We start from the raw sequence: 20,415 nt of genomic DNA on the forward strand, positions 1-20,415 counted from the left end.
CGCGTGGAGGACGGGGGAGTGGACGGGTGAGCGTGGGGAGCAGGGCACCGCCAGGCGCAACGCGGGACGGGCCGGCCACAAAGGGTCTGTCTCCTCCCCGCCCACGAGCCCCGCTCGGAACAGTCCCGGGTCACGCGGAGCCCAGGGCTGCAGAGCGAAGAGGACCGCACAGGGTCGCCAGCTCCGGGCTCCTCCTCTTCCCAGCGGCTCCGAGGAGATAGGATTCACACACCCCCTGCGGCCCCGTGGGTTTCCGCAGACTCACAACCCTGCGCCACCGTCGCCACCGTCCCCGGAAGGACACGTCGACCCCCCGGAAAGAAACCCGGCACCTGTTAACAGCCACTCTCCCCCTGCCACCTGCCCCCCGTTCCTTCCGACCACTGAGCTGCGCTCCCTGTGCCCAGACCTGCCCGCTCCGGACGCTCCGTGTGAGGGGGGTCGCAGGACACGTGACCCCCCTGTGCCTGGCTCCTTTCGCTCAGCGTGGTGTTTCCGAGGTCCGTCCCCGGCGCTCGGGGTGTCAGTACCTCGCTCCTCCCTACGGGCGAACCCCAGTCCAGGGCACACGCGTGTGTGTGCACACACACACACACACACACTTGCTGGAGCCCCTCGTCAGCCGGGGCTGTCCCCGCTGCGTGGCGGACGTGGGTGCTCCGATGTGGGCGCACACGCGTGGCACGTGGGCACGTGGGCGCGTCTCCAGGCCTGCCCTCCCCTGAAGCCCTCGCTCGGCCACTCTGCCCGCTGCACCCACGGGTGGTAGTGTGCCGACGAAGACAGCTCCGAGGGCGGGACCACCCACGGAGGGCCGGGGCGCCCACGGACCGCGATGCCCTGGGCCACGGCGGCGAAAACCACTTCTCCACAACGTCTAACGGACGCCTGAACCGGCTCGGTCAAAACCAGACGCCGTCCCCGGGTTTTCCGCGCAGAACTAATAAACCGGCCTCCTCGGCGCCCCTCGCCTCTCGGGAATGGCCGTTCATTGTCGCTCTCGGAGACGACCAAAGGGCACACATCCAGAATCCAGCGTTCCCTGGCACTCTCTGACACACGCAACCCGCAAAACTGGCCACAGAGCCAGTTTCTGAGAAGTATACGGTGTTTTCCGTTTTCCTGCTGACGTGGAGTTACTAGATCAGGCGCACAGCCCCTGCAGGGCAGAAGCAGAAGTAGATTAAAGGCCAGTCCGGGGCGGCCCCGGGCACTCTGGTCCCCCAGGGGCCTGTCCTGGGAGAATCGGCCAGCTCTGTCTCCCTCCCAGGGGGTCAGGTGGCGTGGGGACACGGGACAGGGCTCTGGCCAGTGACGGGGCGCCATCAGCTCCCAGCCAAGCTGCCTCCCCTCCTGGCTTCCGCCTTCCTCTCTGACCACCCTTCCAGTGTCCTTGGAGGATGGGGGGGTCCTCCTCATCACCTTCTTCTCCTCCTGATCTTGGAAGGCAGGTTCCTGCCCTGGCTGGTGTGGCTCAGTGGGTTGAGTACCAGCCTGCAGACCGAAAGGTTGCTGGTTCGATTCCTGAGCAGGGCACATGCCTGGGTTGTGGGTCTGGTCCCCAGCTGAGGGCGTGTGAGGGCATGTGAGAAGCAGCTGACGGATGCGTCTCTCTCCCATCAATGTGTCCCTCCCTCTCTTTCTCCCTCTTTCCCCTCTGCCCCTGTCCCAGAAACCCTCAAGCCCCACTTTTGCACCAACTGGTGGGAAACAGCCACCCCCATCAGTTTCAGGAACCTGGACTCCACCCCCAAACCCCACTTCTGCCGACCTCCTCACTGGGTCCACGTCTCACCCCCTCCCCTCCCCGGCCCTTGTGAAACCCCCCTGCCTGGACCAGCGCCCCAGCACAGACGGACCACCTGCCTCCCCACTGGTGTTCTTCAGGTCCCCCCAGCCCACCTGTGCCTCAGGGCCTTTGCACACCCCACTCCTCCACCCTGACCACGTACGTCCCCTCCCCCGCTGCCCGGCCGGCTCTCGCTCACCCTCCAGGTCTCCAGCTTCTGCATCATTCCCTGACGGCCCCGCACCCCCAGGCCACGTCCCCCTCACACCCGAGTGCCATCCCCGACCCTGTTTGCACACGCGTGCCGAGACACGGCTTCGTTCCCGGCGGTCCGCCCTGTCTCACCGTGCGTTCTCCGAGGGCAGGACCTGCGACCCTCTGGTTCACGGCTCCGCCCCCGGCACCGCCCAGCGCTCACTGCAGGAATGGAGTTCATTACCAGATTTGCCGGGCGCCGGCTGTGTGCCAGGCTCGGGGACTAACTACGACGGAGGGGCCTCTGTCCTCCAGGTCCTTACATTCCCATCAGATGCCAAGGTCAAACAAGAGGACGCCCTTCAGGCTGTGGTCGACGTTGCAAAGACAGAGGCCTCACGCACGCCGCAGCCAGGCGGTCACGGCCGACACCGACCACTGCCGTGCTCGGTGCCAGGCCCGCGGCGGCCAAACGGGGGACAGACCCAGGGCAGGTGCCCAGACCAGCTGCAGAAGCGCCGGCCGACCCAGCCAGGCCTCCGGGGCAGGCAGCCGCGGCATTCCGTCTGGGTGTCTCCTCGGCTGACACCGACGCCCACGGCAGAAACCACAGCCGGGACGGGGCGAAAGTCAGACGCTACACCACAGGCCAGGGGCTGGCTCCGCTCTGGGGAGCAAACGCAGGCCCCTGTGGAGGAGTGACCTCCCGGGGGCCTCCACCCTGCGCGTCCCGGGGCACCGTCTCCGCCCCGGGTCGCAGCCTTTCCCTGACTCCGGGGCTGCCTCCTTCGAAGCCCCGAGTCCTGTGGGCCGCACGTCCGGGGCGGATCTGAGCGACACCCTTGGCACGGGCTCTCGCGCACATGTCACGACGAGCTTGCTTAGCCCAGAATACCAAACAACTCTCCCTCAACTCCTTCTGAATGCTGAGCGGGATCGGCGGCCCGGCTCCCTGCGGCTGTGACAGTTACATTTTAATCGCTTCCAAACGCGCTGGCCGCTGCGGAGCCCACGGGGGGCCGGCCGGCTGCAGCACAGGCGTGCCTCCCGCAGTGCCGAGAGGAGCGTCTTCGGCCCCCCTGCCCGTCGTCACAGGGGCAGAGGGAGGACAGAAGCGGAGCAGAACAGCCAGGTCGAGTCCCGTCCGATTCACCGGGGAGCCAGACGGGAGAGCCGCCGGGGAGAAGAGCGGACTCCAGGGGCAACGCAGCCAGCCTGCTCTGGGCCCCGACGCCCTCGGGGGTGGTGACGGCCTTTCTCCGGCCATGCATTTGGGGGAGTAAGGGGCTTGCCGTTCCCCTTCCCAAAGCCGGGAAAGACAAGAAGTGTCTCGCTTGTAAACTGTTCCCCACCCTGGTGGCCAAACGCTGTGTCCCGTAATCCGGGGCGTTTCAGGGGGAGCCGGAGGAAGGATCGAGGACGGGACACCAGCCCAGGTGGCGTCAGGGCATGGCTTCTGGGCTCTGAACCTGTGGGTGGGGGGGCCGCTTCTCACTCCGTCCGGCGCACCTGCCTGCTGGCGCTCTCGCAGCACCAGGCCTGCCTCCGGGCCACGGCGTGGGGTCCTGTGTGGGGCCCTACGTCAGCCCCGGGAGAGCGCTGGGAGGGAGCCCCAACGGCTCTCCCACGTTCGCCGGGCTGGTTCTCCACCCAGGAAGCCGCACTCCGGAGCCCAGCACACCCGTCGCCCCGGAACCCGCCCTGTGCGCAGCAGAGGCCCAGACGGACTCGCCGCGTGAACCCAGGGCCTGTTCCCCAGAAGCGAGGGCCGATGTTGGCGCTGCACTCGGCGACAGCCTGCAGGCGGCAGGGTCAGCAGCACGCACGCACGTGCGGAGGGAGGCAGGGCAGGGCCGAGGCCAGAGCAGAACCGCTTGCACAGCAGCGGACAGAGAAAGGAAACGGGATTGGCCATTGGCCGCGCTTCCTCGGGAATGTCCCGCAGGTCCCAGGACTGGGACTCGGCCAGCGGTCAGGATGTCACTCGCACCTCACCTGGCCCGCTCCGGCCTCCACGCGGACCACACCCGGCACCGAAAACCACGGTGTCCGAGCCGAATCCCGACCAGGAACCACTGGGAGGCGGCCTGGCTGAGGCCCCTCAGGTCCGACCAGCCAGAGGAGGCCACTCTCCTCCCCGACACGCAGTTTGCTCAGAGTAACACACTGGTGCCACTGGGGGGAATCATCTTAGTAAGATAAACGGGGCATCGACATTTTTGGGTGGGTCCCCAAACTGGCATTTTCCACTTTGGTTTTTAAAGGAGGCGCCTTGCACAGGATCTCCTCCAGCCTGTCTCAGCCCCTGCGGAGACACAGCCGCGGTGCTGGGGAAGGAACTCTCTGAAAAGCACTTCAAACAGAGTGTCTGCCTGCCACGAGCACCGCCCGACACCGAGCGCCTGGGTCGCCGGAGCCGGCCTCGGGCTGCATGCGGGAGAGAGCGATTTCCGCGGCTGCCTGCCCGGAGCTGGGGCCGGCAGAGCAGGCAGCCCAGGGCCCCCGCGCGCCAGGGTGACCTCCGAGGCCCTCCTGTGGTTCCGACCGGGGCAATGCAACCTGCCGTCGGTGCCCAGACGCGGGGGAAGATGCGACGGACAAACCTCAGCGCTGAGCTGCGGCTTAGAAACCACGCCAGGCGGAGAGCAGCCACGAGGAAACTCGGAGTTGGAAGCCCCCCTTGTCCCCGCATCCTTGACTTTGGGGAACGGTGCAGCCATCCCCTCGTCTAGCTCGTGCCTGCGCTTCCAGACGCTGCAGCAGCCCGCCGCCTGCCAGAGCGGGGGTGTCCGCATCAGACCATCCCCGAGCAGGGGCAGCGGGGCCTGCTGGGCAGGGTCGGACACCCCTGAGCCCCCGCCATGTGCGGAAGGCGTCTGAGCCCTGTGTGCTCGGGGCTGCGAGAGGCCGCCGGCTGCTCCTCCGGCCCAGCGCAGGGGGTAAGCCCGTGGCTGTGAAGGCCCCTGGGAGGTGTCCTCGCTCTGACCTGGGCCCCCTCCTCCTCGCCTACACGGCGTCCCTCTCCGAACGAGGCAGGAGGAAGGCTCCTTCCTCACCAGAGCCCCGACGCCCAGCGCTTTGCCCCCCCCACAGGAACGCTCCAGCCAGGATGCCCCTCCTTACCTTGACCAGCTCCTTGAACTTGGGGTCGTCCTTGGAGGTGGGGTCGATCATCCTGCGCTCCTCGTTCTCCTCTGCCGGGACAAGGGGGTCAGGTCAGCCGCGGGGGCAGGGCAGGCGCACGGGGGCGGCCCAGCACCAAGGGGGCAGGTGGCTGAGAGCAGAGAACCCCGGGTTTTCTCAGCGAGGACCAGTCACACTGGCCATGCGTGGAGGGACAGCCCAGGGTGGGATCTGCCCACCGGAAGGCGGATGGTGGTACCCCTGCGCCTTCATCTGCTTCTCCCTGAAAGGGGCGCAGTCACCCCCTCGCTCTGCCAGCCTCGCCCCTCACTGGCTCCCCCGTCTGGTGGGAGGGGCCCTGGGCGGGGCGGCCACACACGCAGGCCGGAGCAGACCCATGGCGGGGGGGGCCGCTGGGAGCAAACACACACGCTGGGGAAGCTGCCGGAAGAGGACGGAACAAAAAATATTAGGGGCAAAAAGCAAAAAAAAAAAAAAAGGAAGAAAAAAAAAGAGGTTGATGTTTTGCAGCAAACTGTGTTCATCCTTATTCTGTTGGTGCATTCACCTGTCTGTCTTTCCCTGCACGCCCTGGCCTTGACCCAGGGGACCTGCGAGCCCCTCCCAGGAGCAGTGACGAGGCGGTAATGAGGAAGGGGGACCGCACCACGCACAGACCGACCATGGGAATGGAAGAGGCACGGGGTGGGGTGGGGTGCTGCAGGCGGGGCCGGGCCCCCAGGATACCCAGCGGGAGGGGGCCTGGAAGCGGCGGAGACTGGGGTCCTGGGCCTGCACCGGCTTCTTCGGGGCGGGGGACCCGGTCCGTGCGGGTGGGGGTGAAACGAATTGGAGGGACAGCGGCTTCTCAGCAGCAAACCTAAACCCCTGACAGAGTGGGGAAGCTACTTTTGGAGACGTGCAGACCCGACCCTTGAGAGGTACACTGCAGGTGACACACGGGGGACCACTGGGGGGGTCACCTGGGGGGCCCAGGGGACGTCCCTGCTGAGGCCCTCGGCAGGCTCCCCCTTCTCTGGGACGGAGGCTGGCATCCTCCGTGCGGGCGCTGAGGACCCCCCCCCCTGCCCCGGGGCCCTGGCACACGCCACGCCCCACCTGCCACCCCCCCCCCACCCCACAGGCCTTCACCCTTCAGAGTTCAGCTCCAGGTGCTGCCTGAGCCTCGGGGGCCATGGGACCCCACGAAGCAACCTGGAGAGCCCCGACACCCAGCCCCCAGGGCAGCTAGTTCAAAAGACAGGGAGAGGAGGGGGTTGGGCCCAGAGACAGGCAGGTTCAAGGCCTCGTTGCCAAAATGAGAACCTGCCACACACTGAGGACGAGTTTGCTCTCGGCCCCCATTGGGCCAGAGTGGGGAGTGACCGTGTGCCCGCCCCGGGGTTTCTGGTGGTCCCAACTGGAGCGGGGGGTGGAGGGGGACGCTCCAGAGGCCAGAGGCCGGGGGGTGCCAAGCAGCACCCCACGAGGCACAGGACCGCCCCACAGCAAGGACTCATCCAGCGCCTACTGCCCTGGGGGGGCCTGCTCAAACCTGGGCTGAGCGCCAGACCCGCAAGCCGATCCCATCTCCTCCCGGACAGAGCCGCCCAGGGGCGCCCGCCGGCGCAGCCGCGCCAACAGTGGAGAGCCGTGCTCTTCCGAGAGGAGAGGGAGGAACCTCAGTGCACCCGCGGGACCGCGGCTTCGGGCTGAGCGTGCGTCTGCATTTCCACACGCTCATGCAGGCCGGGCCGCGCCTCGCCGTGGAAACCACAACAGAGGGATCCTCTGGGACTTCCCTTCGAACCGGGGCTCGGAAGCCAACAGAATGTTCCACCACCGCCTTCCAGGGCGATCAGATCCCAACACGCGCTTCAAAAACAGCGTGTCCGGGCTGTCGCCCCACGAGTGCCAGGCTGTGACGTGGCCGCCAGGACCAGGGTGCCCTCAGCCGGTCCCACCCAGCAAGCTCCAGGCCTGGGACGGCGCCGGCTTGCTCAGAGATGTGGGAGGGGAACATCCCGCGTGTGTCTCAGTGTCTGATGCTTTCACATTTGGGGGCCTCGTGGGGCCTTGCAGACTGGAGAGGCTGCCCCTCCCGGCGCCGGCTAGTTCCCGAGACAGCCAGCACGCGCCCCTGTGCCGGCCTTTCCCGTGCAAACTCTCGAGGGCCCACACCCCAGTCGCCTCGGTTACCGGGCTGCACACTCCCGGGAGACAGCCGCTTTCCCGGGGACCGTAAGGACCAGGCTCAGGCACCTCCACAGCACTCCGGGCCCCAGAGCCCCCTGTCGCTGCCCACCGCAGCCAGGCCTGAGCCGCTCGCCCCACCTTCCCCTCCCCCACCCCACCCCCAGGGAAACCACAGACCAGCTTCCGCCTAGACCCTCCCTCCTAGTGCCTGCCCGAGTGCCGCCCCTGCCCCGCCCCCGCCCCGCCCCGCCAGGAATGGTCCCCCACCCTGGTCTCACAGCCCACGGAGGGCGCGGAGTCCCCCGTACCTAGCAGGGTGTCCTCAGGGTGCAGGTCCACCGAGGCAGGGGACATCGGCGAGTTGATGGCATTTTTGCCTTCCTCCTGCAGGTCGCTCACTGCGGGGGGGGCGGAAGGAGAAAGGGGACACCGGTTAGCGAGAACGGAACGCCGCGGCCTGCCGGGCTGGCAGCGCGGAGAAATCAGCTCCTGGTTTTCTGAGCGCTGAGCAGACTCGCGCACGGGGCCGGCCGCCCAGAGGAGTCTGGGGAGAAGGGATCCGGACCAGAGCCTGTGCTGCGAGGCCCCCCTTCCCTCCCCCGCCAAACACGCCCCGTCCCTGCCAAGCGCTGCCAGTCTGTTCGCACCGCTCTGCAGAATACGTGACTATGACACGGAAGCTTCTGGAAGCCTCCGGAGCTGCCCAAGGCTGCCGAGACGGTCAAAGCGTGAGTCCCAGCGACAGGGCCAGAAGGTAGAGCTCCCCGTCCCCCCCTGGAGAGCTGTGTCCCACGACGGTGACCCCCGGTGTGAAGGCCCCTCCCAACGCGTCCCTGGGCAAGTGCAGAGATGAAAGCAACACCTTTCTCAAGGCCACGTTCATGGGGACAGAGCCCTGACAGTCTGATGGCAGGTGCCGCCCGGGGTCGGGAGCCCAGAATGTGCCGCAGAGGCTTCGCACTGGAGGCGCCACGGCCTCCTGTCCAGAGACACATCCCGGCTGCGTGTGTGTGTCGGGGTGGAGGGTCCACGGAGCCCAGGGCGCCCAGAAGCACAGCATGGATCCCACAGTGGCGGAAGGATCCCTCGCTCTACGCGGAAGGATCCCTCGCTCTGCGCGGAAGGATCCCTCGCTCTGCGCGCAAGGGCGCTCTAGAAGACACCTGCAGTCACATCCACCAGGGGGCGCCCCCGACACGCAGGGCACTGACACCCTCACCTTGGGCCCCGCGTTTCTTCCACGGACCACGACGGTGACTTCCGGCCTCGGCCCCAAGGTCAGATTCACTGGGTGCGGTGGGGGCCTGGGCACCTGCCGCCTTTCACAGTCCCCGATCGCACGCCACAAAACCAGCCTGTCCACCGGTGACGGCCAGTGGCAAGTGCCTGGGCCTTCCCCTCTTTGACAGACGTCCTCAGAGGTGAAAACCTATTTCCTCCTTCAACACCACTGCCACTTCGAACCTGGAACACCTCCAACCCGGGCACCGAAGTGACAGGTGACAGAGGGGGAGGGGGACTCGGCACGATGGCTCGGGAACTGGCAGGCCGTGGAGATCGCCCCCGGCTGGCAGCGGTGCCACCACGCAGGTCCCGGTCACCTGGAGGAGGCTGCTCCCCCAAGGGTCAGGGCCCCCGGGAGGGCCGGGGGAAACGGGGAGCCGTGTGCCCGGCTTCAGGCAGACACGGAAGGACCGACCCCGTGCGAGTCCACAGACATGGGGCCCCTGGCGAGGCCGCATCCAGAGACAGAAAGGAGGGGGCCGGGGGCCGGGGGGCCGGGGGAGGAGAGGCTGTCGCTTGGCGGGCTCAGAGTGTCAGCCTGGGGAGAGGAGAACGTTCTGGAGACGGACAGCGTGGATGGCAGCACAGCGTGAATGGACGTTATGCCCCTGGATGACACCCTCAAAAATGGTGAAGGTGGAAAATGTTATGGGGCGCATGTTGCAGCACCGTTGAAAAGAAAGAAGAAAGGGGACCCTGCCACAGCATTTCCGTCTGGAAGCCAGCCCCGCGGCGGGTGGCATGCGCCCCGCCTCGGCCCACGCGCCGTCCTGAGAACCGGAGCCGGACTCGGCGCGAGAAGCAGCCCGAGCCCAGCACCTCCACGAGAAACCGATGAGCAGGGTCACTGGTGAGACCCCCCGGCCTCCCTGCCCTACAGACACTCCAGAGACCCCCGCAGCTCGCCTGGGCCACGTTGGACAACAGAGATGAAATTTCAGCTGTTATTTTTACTCCAGAACAAAATACAAAGGATTTAGCCAGAAAGGTGTTTTCAGAGGCAGAAGGGGAAGGAGGAAAGGGGTTTTGGGTTTTGGTTTTTTTTTAAGATTTTATTCATCCATTTTTAGAGAGGGAAGGGAGGGAGAAAGAGAGAGAGAGAGAAACATCAATGTGCAGTTGCTGGGGGCCCTGGCCTGCAACCCAGGCATGTGCCCTGACTGGGAATCGAACCTACGACACTTTGGTTCACGCTCAATCCACTGAGCTACGCCAGCCAGGGAGGAAAAGGGTTTTCTTCACAGTCGTCATGCAGACAGGCGTGCACGTGCGTGGGTGAAATGCATGCACACGGAAGACCCCGGGCTCCCCGGTCCCTCTCCTGGGCCGATGCCACAGAGGGGGCACGGAGAGGGCAGGGGGGCCCTTCCAGTCAAGGAGAGCCGTGACAGTTACGTTCCCAGCCAGGGAAGAACAAAGACCCCGGTTTTTTATAAGCGGAGGGTTACACAGGTGGGCTTCAGGGCACAGGTGAGCCACGCAGGTGAGCCACGACCGAGAGCCCACGACTCCTCTCGGAAAGCCCCAGGCTGCCACGCGGGCCGTCCACTCCTGTGGACACAGGACGGGCGGGAGGGGCGGAGGGGGATGTGAAAAAATGCAGCAAGCCAGAGAGTGGGGGGAGGGAGGAAGGGATTGGCGTTTTCAAAGCCCAGAAACTGGGTCACAAGAAAACAGAGCGATTTCCACACGCCCTGGAACATCAAAGATAACGCGGAACAGGGCCCAGGGCCCGGAGTCGCACGGCCTTAATCGATGAGAGATGCTCTCGCACAGCCCCGCCCGGGCTCTGGCTCAGCCGGAACTCCGGAGGGGCTGGTCACGCTAACGCCCAGAGGTGGACGAGGCCGCGGGCCAGGAGGCAGGGGTCTCACGCAGACCGCAGGGCCAGCCGCCAGCTGCCGGGAGCCTGGGTCTGTGGTCACAGAGCCCCGGGTTCCCATCGCACTTGGCCCCATGCTGGGATGTGGCTTGGAGCAAGTCCCCTCGCCTTGCTAAGTCTCAGTTTCCCCATCTGGAGTGGGGGGGAGGGGCAGCAGTGCCTGCCTCCAGGGGTGTTTTGAGGAACAAGGGGGATTGAGGGCACTCAGCTCCTGGCTCGGAGTCCAAGCTCTGGGCTGGGTGGCAGGTGCGGGTACACAGCGGCTCCGAGAGGGGTGCCAGCTGAGGAATGAGAGATGAAGAGGAAGGTGAGGTTCCTCGTCCCGGGGAGAACCATGGAAGGCTTCCTGGAGGAGGCAGCAAGTGAGTGTGGCCTTGAAGGATGCCAGGAATCCAGAGAAGGGACTTAAAGACTCTGTCAAAGCATACGGGTGACATAGCAGAGCCGGATTCTGAAAGCGGACCGTGGCGGCCACGTCGATGCCGAACCACAGGCAAGTTCTCAGACGCCCTCAGGACGCGGCTGCCCTTCGCAGCCTGGGTTCTCCGAGGGGCACTCGGCTGAGGAGCTTTTGGTCTGAGCCTGATTCCCATCTCCTGCGGGTCAGTCAGATGACTGGAAGGGGGGGCTCCCCTTGAACCACGGCTTCTCCCCAAGGACCCCGGTCGGCCAGATGAGTGGCTTTCCACGAATCCCAGGAATGTTTTGGTTTTTAAAGTGCCGGTCCGTTTGCCAGAAAGAGAAGCACTTCAAAGACGCGAAATCCCAGCTGTCCTGAGTCACGGAGAAAGGTCCGGATGTCTGGCGGGCGTGCGCGGTGGGCGTGGGCGTTCAAAGGGACTGGGCCCGACGCTGCGGCCGGGGGTCCACGCTGAGTGTCGGCCGCTGTCCGCACGGAACCCAGCAGCCAGCCACACACACCCGCGGCCACCTCCCGGGGCCACACTTTGTGGCCGTGGGCCACACGGTGGACACGGGCTGGGGAGCGCCAGGAGGGTCAGAGGGAGGGGGCGTGGGGGCCAGGTCAGCAGAGAGAGCGGGGGAGAGCATTCGACCGCATGAGGGCCCCATCGGGGCCGGCCGCAGTCACCGGCTCTCGGCAGTTTTCAAGTAAAGCAGGAAATCCGGGGTTTGGTGTAGAATCTCCCAGTTTATGTCAACACATAACTCAAATTCTGTGGGCCAGCCAGGGGCCAGCAGGTCGTAGCCTCAGGTCACAGTGAACGTCCTGCTTGTCACTGGGAAAGGGGAAGAGGGCCGCTATCATCTCCTGAGCACCTACTATGTGCCAGACACCTCCCCTACTGTCCATTCATCTCATCTGCTAACCAGCCTATGAGGGAGCGGCTGGGCCCTGGCTGGGCCGGCACCTGTCAGAGGTGAAGGCACCCGAGGCGCACCACCAGCGAGCCCTGAAGTCAGGACTGGACCTGGTTCGACCTGGTCTTGCACTTCACTGTCCCCAGCCCAATCTCACAAAACTTGAAGCCTCCACTGACTGGTCACCTCCTCCGGGAAGCCTTCCTGGGTGCTCCACATCCACCCCAGACTCCTTTCCGCCCAGCTCAGGTCACACAGCCCTGTAACTATCTCTTTCCTGGGCCATCTGCCCACACCAGTGCTAACTCAGCGCCTGCACACAGTGGGTCTTCAAGTGTCTTCGAAGAGCAGCACCACGAAGGGTTTAGAACCCTGGAGCCAGTCTGCTGGTTTCGGATCACGGTTCGGTCGCCGACGTGGACCAGCTGGGTGACCCTGGGCGGGCTCCGCCATTGCTCCGTGCCTCGGTTTCCACGGAGACCCGGGCTCCCTCCACAACTGCTGGCGCGCAGCAGGCACTCAATCAAGGCTGGCTTTTAGCGTCCGTTCAATGCGTACATGTGTGTTTCCAAACTCCTTCTCTTTCCGTCACTCCACCCAAAGGTTGGGCAAGGCTGGACGCGAAACCGCCGCCCCCGGTCGGAACGGCAAACGCACAAGAAAGAAGAAAGAGACGCGAGAACGAAGACCTGGCCGCCCGGAAGCGACCCCGCGGGAGCCGCCCTTTCCACCCCGGGCCAAGCGCGGCGCTTCCAGCTTTGATTTTCTGGTTTTAATCTTGTTCTTTGGCTGGGTTTCACTTTATTTATTTATACCTAGGTTCTTTCCAAAAAAGAAAAATGCTTTTAGGCAGCTTTCTCTTTTTTCCCTTTTGACATTATGAGGAAAACACGACGGTGGAAGCGGCTGGCTTCCGGAGCAAGGGTCCCCCCCCCCGTGAGGGGTCGCAGGGAGCTGAAGGCACAAAGGCTTCCCGGCTTCTCGGTCCAGGGGCTCCAGGTCGGGAAGCGGGGTCACCACACGCCCCCTGCAGAGATGCGGGGTGCGGGGAGCTCTCAAAGGGATGCTCACCGGCCAGGGCGGTGAGCGTGGCCCCGGGAGACTGCAGCTGGGACAGCCCCATTTTTCTAAGTGTGTCACCTCGGCACAGTGGAGAGGCTTTGTCCCCGGTGGTGGCCTGGGCACCCTGTGTTCACGTCCTGGTTTTTTTCACAGGGAACAGAAGATCCGTGAGACCCAGCGGCGGGCCGGTCTGAGCCGGATCAAAGCGAAAACACCCACAGAAACGGCGCCCGGCCCCCACCCACAGCCGAAAGGACTGGGGAAGGCTGGGTGGGGGGGCGGGTGGCCTCAATCTGGGACACTCACCCAGCCCCTTTCGAGAGGGACCCACTTCTAGTCAGTCACCACTGATCCTCCCCAAAGGAGCTGAGTGGTCCTCACCGTCGGAGGGACAAGAAAGGCGGGCGCAGGAAGGCGCAGCTCCTTCCACTCCCCACCGGCCCCCCCCACCCCCGTCCCTGACTTCCGAGTGTTTCGGAAGGAACCCGTGAAATCTCTGTTCAGCGGCCCTCCTCGGGCCTCCACCGAGGAAGGGAGGGCTCTCTGTCCGTTCCACTCCCCTCTGCGCCCAGAGGGGCCGGTTCTTGGCAGAAGTCGTAATTCTTCGGGATCCTTAAACCCGTCGGCCAGCAAGGTCTTCATCACAGAACGGCCCCTCTAAAGATAAATCAAACTGTTCTGCACGGGACGACCTCGTGGCTCAGCGGAGTTTAAATAAGGCTCCCACAGGCCCTGAGCGAGAACAGCAGCGCCCACAGACATCGCGGCGGGGTGGGGGGGGTGCCAGCGGGGCGGGGGGGCGGGGCTCAGCGCTGCGGGGAGGCACCTCCCGCTAGGACAGACGCGCGGGTCAGAACCAGCTCCGGGCGAGCTGTTTCTGGCGTGTCCCGCTTGGAAAGGCCTTGACATGCGAGGCGACGAACTCCAGGTTCAAGCTCAAGATGCTCGGGGTCACGGTGGGCGGAGGGCAGCGTTCCCGTCTGGGGTAAAGGCAGGGGGGACAGGCACCCCGTGCTCTTAATCCTTTTTGAGTTGGGTTTTCTGTCTCTTGCAAATGGAGTCCTGTCGGATGCCGCAGCCCTTCCGACACGCAACACCAGCCCCGTCGCTCCAGGGTGGGGAGCGCCCCACAGCTCCCACCACCTCCGGGCCAAACCCAGTGGTACCCAAAGGCTCCTGGTGAGCGGACCCCTCCTCTCATCGCCCCAGCTGCAGCTCCTGTGCTTCTGCATCCACCTTCCAAAGAGGCCATTCCAGTCCCCTCTGCCTCCAACGCCCTCCACTTTGTACCTGCTGACTCCACCCCATCCCCCAGGTGCATCAGGAGAGCGCTCCCTGCACCCCCCCACCCGGCGGAGTTAGGGCCCCCCCCGTCCCTTGACTCCCAGAGCTCCCTGTGCACAGAGGCGCTGTGAAACCCTCTTTCCCGTCACGCAGTTGTGGGGGTGTGCCCGCCTCCCGGCCCCCCGAGGAACGAAGGGCGCCAGGTGCCGTTTATGACCTCGTACCCCGCACAAAGCCCGGCGCGTGGCAAGCATTCAGTAAATATCTGCGACATGAGCGCGTGAAGGACCCACCAGCCAACGACCGCAGGTGTTCGCACAGGCACGGCCCCCGTTCAACGGGGGCCGCGGGTGAGAAACACAGAGTCCGACGGACAGTCAGGAGGGCACAGACTCTTCTCGCAGACCACTCCTCCACCTGCCCCTTCACTGGGTGGATCACGAGTTCCGATCCAGGCTCCGTGAGTCACCAGGAACCCAGTTGCTGCAAGGCAGCCACCACGCACAGGGTGAGGGCTCCAGGGGGCACGTCCAGACAGTCCCCAGCGGCAGCAGGGCCACCGGGGGCGAGACCACCGTCCGTTTCGGGACACGCAGGTCCTCGAAGGCCCCATGGCTGAAGCACAGACACGGACACGAAAACGCCGAAGTCACACAGACCACCCCCTCGGCCCAGAGAACCCGCCCCTTTGCCCCCCCCCCCTCACCCCGGGCACTCGGAAAACGCGAGAAGCCGCAGAACACAAATCGTCTGCGAACGGAAGAGGAAGAAAGACTTCCAGGCGAAAGTTCAATGTCAGGTTTTGCGCCAGAACCACCGGTGAGCAGAAGCCAGGGCTCGGGGCGGGGTTGGGGGGGGGGCGGTGTCTCCCTTGCAGTGGACGGCCGGCCGGTCCTTCGGGGATGAGTGCCGCCTTGTTCGGCGTCTCGGACGGAAGCCAGTGGGTCAGCACGCTCAAGCCGCCCCTGTGAACCCAGCAGGTGGGGCCTCGGGGCCGGAAACGCGGTGAGAGCCGGGAAGGTCTGCGGCTGCACCAGCCCCCACGGGGCGGCTCCCGGTCCCCCTGCCAGGCCACCTCCTGCCACGTCTCGAGACAACGCCGGTCCTGGACCACTGACCCATCGGGTCCCTCCTCCGCCCACGGACTGTCCCACCCTCTGCTGCCGCCCCCCCAGAAACACAGCCCGAACCCCTCTCCGTGGCCCCGCTCACACCCCGCCCGCCCGGCGGCCCAGCAAGCCACCTTCTAACGCCTCTGCGAACTCCCCTCTGCTGGGCCCTGTGAGAAGGCAGCCCGCCCGGGCCCAGGGTCTGCCACCGCCAACAGTGCGGGGCGCGGAGGCCTTGGGGGCTGGGAGAGGACTCAGGAGGAATGGCCACACACCCCTGGGCACACGCCCTAACTCCTGTCTTCTCCGTCTCTCCATGGCAGGGGGATAATAACCAGACCCCCCCACCATCAAGGTTGTCATGACAACCAATTTAACAAGCGGGTGTGCGTGGAGAAGTCGTCAGCCCGGCTACACACGGGGTCTCCCCACCCCCTTCTTGCTTGTCATCAGCACCTGCGCCGGGTCCCGGCAGGCGGAGCGTCTACAGCCGTCCGTTCAGCAGGTCGGCCCGGCAAACCACCAGAGGCGCCAGGTCCAGCCGCAGACTCACCGCAGACCACCCAGCCTCCGGAGTTGAGGATCCAGAGGCTGTGTGGGGGTCTCCCTGCTGGATTCTAAACACCTAGAAGCAGAGGTCCCGTGCCGGCCCCCCTGAGCCCCAGAGTGGGGCCAGCCCACAGCAGAGATCCCACGAAGGTGCACTGGCCAGCCTGGGGCAGAGTCAGACCGAGCCCGGGCAGTCTCCCTCGGGTGTCCGCCAGCACCGAAGCGTGGAACGGCCGCCGCAGGAAACTGCCCAGGGGACCGCAGGGACAGGGGCCCTCAGGTCACCAGTCTCAAAGAATGCAGGCATTGGGGCATCCACCTCCCCGCACCGCAGGCCTGGTCGAGTCCCGAAGACCCTGGGTTTACTGCTTGGGCATCGTCCCACGGCGGCCGAGCATTTAAAACAGACACCCGCCAGGGTGAACAGAACTTTGTCTGTACAGACATGTCAGGGCAGCAGCCGGGCAGAGCTGGCAATGCAGCCTGGCCCCCCCAACCCCCCCCCACCAACTCTGAAAAGTACAAGTGCCTCCCAGAGTCCGCCGGGGCCCGCGGCCACCCACACCGACACGTGGCTGGCAGAAGTGAGCCCCAGAGCCCGTGGGAGGCTTGGAAGCACAGCCCAGGGGACTCGGGGGAGATCAAGGTGCAGGCGCACGCGCCGGAGGCGAAGGCTGGCGGGCAGGCTTCCCAGGGACCGCGGGGGCCGCCACCACTGAGTGCGTGCCCTCCTGCGGCTCTGCGGCCCCTGTCCCTTCACCCCACCCCTCTGACAGACAGACCCCTGTCCCCGGAGCCAGCCCCCTTGACCTCCCAAACTGGCCATCCTGTTTTGCCTCTCGTCTTCTCACCCTCCCCCCTTTAGCTCCAGGGCCTGGCCGCCACTCCATCCTGGCCGATGTCACCCTGATCGGATGGCAGGCCCTTTGACGTGAGCGCCCCGTGTCCTCGGTTTGGGGGACGGTGCCTTTGTCGCGCGCCTACCCCTGGATGACGGTGCCGGGGTTGAAATCAGTTTCGACTGCCAGCCGTGGAAACCTGTCACCAATCGGTGATGAGCGAGAAAGAGTCCGCAGGGAGCAGAGGGCGGGGGTGGACAGTGACACCCCAGAGAAACTCAGAATTCTCCAAAAGGCGACACTGACGTCCCCGCCTGCCGAGCTGAGGGACCTGGCCCGCCCCCAAGGCTGGGGGTGGGGAAACTGCGGGCGGCTTCCAGCAGGGGGCGCACCCGAGGAGGCCGACACACTGCATGGACTTGGGCAACAGAGGGACACGGAGCTGGTGGTGGCAGGAGTGAGCCCGGTGGAGCATGCGCCACTTGCTGTCCCTGGGCTGCAAAACTTGTATTAATTACTCTGATCGCTAATGTGTCTCATTGTATCCAGGGAAGCCCAAAGTGTGCTCTGCTTTGAAAATAAGGAAATTAAACCATTAAGGCATTAAAAAAAAAAAAAAAAGACTACGTGCACCTGCCACAGAAATAAACGCTCAGTTGGGAGCGAACTTGGAGAGACGCAGGTGGAAAACACCAGAGGGACGGCGCCCTCTAGTGGCCCCTTTCCATCTGTACAAGTGCAAACCCGCAAAGGTTTCATCTAAGCAAGTCTGGCTTTTGGTGGTGGGGGGGGTAACCCCAGGGCTAGCAGCTCCGTTCCCACCTGAGGCGCTTGCGGGGCCAAGATGGCATTTCCGGGGCCTGCCCAGGTGCAGACAGCCCCACCCACCCTCAGGGGGTGCAACACTTCAGGAGGCAAGGGTGGAAGACCCCCACACCCCAAGACCCAGGGGCGAACCCAGAGGGGGCACCTTTGGAGCACAAGCCCCAAAAGAGTGGCTGGGAGACAAAGGCACCACGCGGAGAGCCCCTCCCGCCGCGCCACGATCAGGCTTCCACGGTCCTTTCAAACGGGATCAGTCGGAGGCACCCACTGGCGTCTGTGACCGGGTCTGTGGCCTCGGCGCTCTGCAAGTGCACAGCCCAGGCCTGGTGCCTCCCCAGCCCCGCGGGGTGCATGGCCCAGCAGGGACACCCGGGGACCCCTGGGACGCCCAGCGAGTGAATGGCGAGTGCCCGAGTGAGAGGGATGCTTCAGGGCCCCGGCGCCCCTGTCTGGGGTTCGTGGTTGGGGCTCACAGGAGCCACGCCCCACTCCCGCGTTAGGGCCTCTGCGGCAGGCTGGACAGTGCCCCTCCCCCCCAGGGTCCTCGTCTCATCCATGGACCCTCTGGCCTCACAAAGCAAAAGGGCCTTGGCAGGGCGACTGAGTGGAGGGCCCTGAGGTGGCAGATTACCCTGGGTTCATCCGTGAGCCCCATGGCTTCTCAGGGCTTCCAGGAAAGGGGTGCAGGGGGGCCCGAGCGGGATGCTCTGGCTGCCCCGGGCTCTGAGGACCATGAGCACTGCCTTCGGGTACAGGGAGGGGGCGTCCTTCGGCCTCGGGGACCAGGTGGGCGGGGCCCGGCTTCCGGACCCTTCAGAGGAGAGGATTCGCCTGCGGCCACCCACCGGCCCCCACCTCCAGCCCCCACGGAGCCCACGGGGAGGGTTTCCTTGGCACGGAGGGACAGCGCCGACCCCTCTGTCCCTTGGCTGTCTCTCCCAGTGTGGGCACGAGATGGACACCCCGGGCAGGAGCCACTGCAGCCACGTCCAGTCCGTCCATCCTCGTGACCAGCCCCTGGGCCCGGCAGCTGCACCCACACCGCCCGTGGGGCTGTGGCAGGCAGGCGGAGGATGGGGGGGAGACAGGGAGGGATGCCTCGTGCTCTCCCACCCTGACCCCCTGTGGCGGAGACAAGGCGCCAGTGGGGGTCCTCCTGTTCCGCCCTGCAGGCCAGGGTCAGCCTGCCCTGGGCCTCACCCTCTGGGGCTGCAAGAAGCTCAGCCACCTGCTGAGGCCCAGCCTCCCACCCCTGGTTGTCCTGGCAACCAGGCTCCACCCCTTCCCAAGGAAGCCAGGGGGCCCCCTCGCGGGTGAGTGCTCTGGACACTGGGGACGCAGCTGGAGCGGGGCAGGGGGCCAGAGCAGCCCAGTGTGTAGCCAGCGTCCTGTGCAGCTGGACAGCTGCCGCCTGGAGGCCGCAGCAACCCGAGTCACAGGGCCAAGGGACCGTCTTGGCCAGCTCTGCTCGCCCAGGCAGCCGTGTGGGCAGCAGGATCCACCCAGGGGCTCAAAACTGCAGGGACAGTCCGGACACGCTGGGCTTCCCTCTGCCCATCCTCGGGAGCCTTGCCCTGGCTCCAGGGGCAGGGGGCTGGCCCTTTCTCGGGCTCTCCGAGGGCGTCCCGGGTCACCCGCCTGCAGTCCCCTGGGTGCAGCAGGAACCTCGCTTCCTTCCTGCCCTGAAGTTGTCACACTCTGTTATCAGTCTGTGTTCGAGACAGCGGTCTGTCTCCAGCTTGGACAGACAAGCCCTGAGCACAGGGTCCTGCCTGCACCCTCGGAGCCCAGCACAGGTCCGGCACCCAGCAGGCCCTCCAGAGATGTCCGCTGACACCCGGGGAGGGGTGGGTTATACCACCGTGTCCCTTGGAGTCACGGGGTCAGTGAGAAAACCTGTGAACTACTGAGCCCAGTGGGGGCGGGGGGCACCGGACGGAGCAGGCGCTCAGCAAAGGCTCAGCGAAGGAGTCTGCGGGCCTACTGTGTGCGGGTCAGTCACCCGCACGGCTGGAGGGGAAGGAGCAAGTGGTCACCCCACAGGGGCCCCTGCTTCCTCCTTTCTGAGAAGCTCCCCCCAGCCTCCACCGTGCCTTCTACGAACGATGACTGTCTCGCAAGTGTACCCCAAATTTCGGAGGCCCGCCCTGCCACCCCAGCTGCACGGAAACGTCGAGTTTGGAGAAAATAACGGGTGGGGGGAGGCACGTGTTTCTCCTCTCGGGCCCCATTGTCCGCAGCCGGCATTGCAGCGGTCCAGAGCCCAGCCGGGGAACGGAGGTTTGGCGGCACCCATCGGGTTTTCGCGTCCACCCCGCCCCACTTAATAGCGGAAGCCTGGCTTCTCACACACGTTTTGTCAGACAGCCGTGACGGGGTCTCCCTCGGTTCGCTCCTGCTGTTCCTCACCCGACTCAGCCGCTCACGAGGGGGGCCCCCAAAACACGGAATTATTTTCCGGAGGGCGGGCCCCTTGTAGCACAGGCCTCCCCAAGAAGCGAGTGTTCAAGGCGCTCATCTGTACCAGCGCGCCAGCTCGTGGCGTTGTGAGAGGCTGCGTCCAGGTTCAGTGCATTGTTTTTGAAGATTCTTTCACGGCGTTTGCCTGTTGCGTGACGGGTGATCTACGAGCGCACGGCCCACACCTCGCTGAGTGCTCAGCAGTTTCTGCCCCAAACTGCCATGACCCTGTGCCCCACCCTCCCCGATCACCCGATCTCACCCTGAGAGGGATGTGTTTTGTTTCCCCGGATGAAAAAAGTCCTCAAAGGGGGACGTTTTGCCCATGTGGAAGCAGTGAAAACAAAAGAACAGCAGAAGCACTAAAAGGCATCGAAGTGGATGGGTTCAAACACTGCTCTGAGCGGAGGAAAAACCGTCTCCATAGGTGTATTGATTGCATCACATGGAGAGCACTGGGAAGGTGATGAAGTTTGAACATGTAAGAATAAACACACA

At 65.1% G+C, this 20,415-nt stretch overlaps 1 protein-coding gene across 2 annotated transcripts in view; it reads right to left on the reverse strand.

Moving 5' to 3' along the window:
• PARVB (parvin beta) overlaps nt 1-20,415 on the reverse strand; it is a 69,778-nt gene that overhangs the window by 26,565 nt on the left and 22,798 nt on the right. For both annotated transcript variants that reach the window (XM_045834888.1, XM_045834889.1), the window contains exons 2-3: nt 7,612-7,701; nt 5,108-5,178 (exon numbers count right to left, since the gene is read on the reverse strand). In XM_045834888.1, the coding sequence (XP_045690844.1) occupies nt 5,108-5,178; nt 7,612-7,701 (161 nt within the window). The remainder of the gene's footprint in view (nt 1-5,107; nt 5,179-7,611; nt 7,702-20,415) is intronic.

The sequence above is a fragment of the Phyllostomus hastatus genome, unplaced genomic scaffold, assembly GCF_019186645.2.
Source record: "Phyllostomus hastatus isolate PE091 unplaced genomic scaffold, TTU_PhHast_1.1 phas_contig_198, whole genome shotgun sequence".
Taxonomy (NCBI): domain Eukaryota; kingdom Metazoa; phylum Chordata; class Mammalia; order Chiroptera; family Phyllostomidae; genus Phyllostomus; species Phyllostomus hastatus.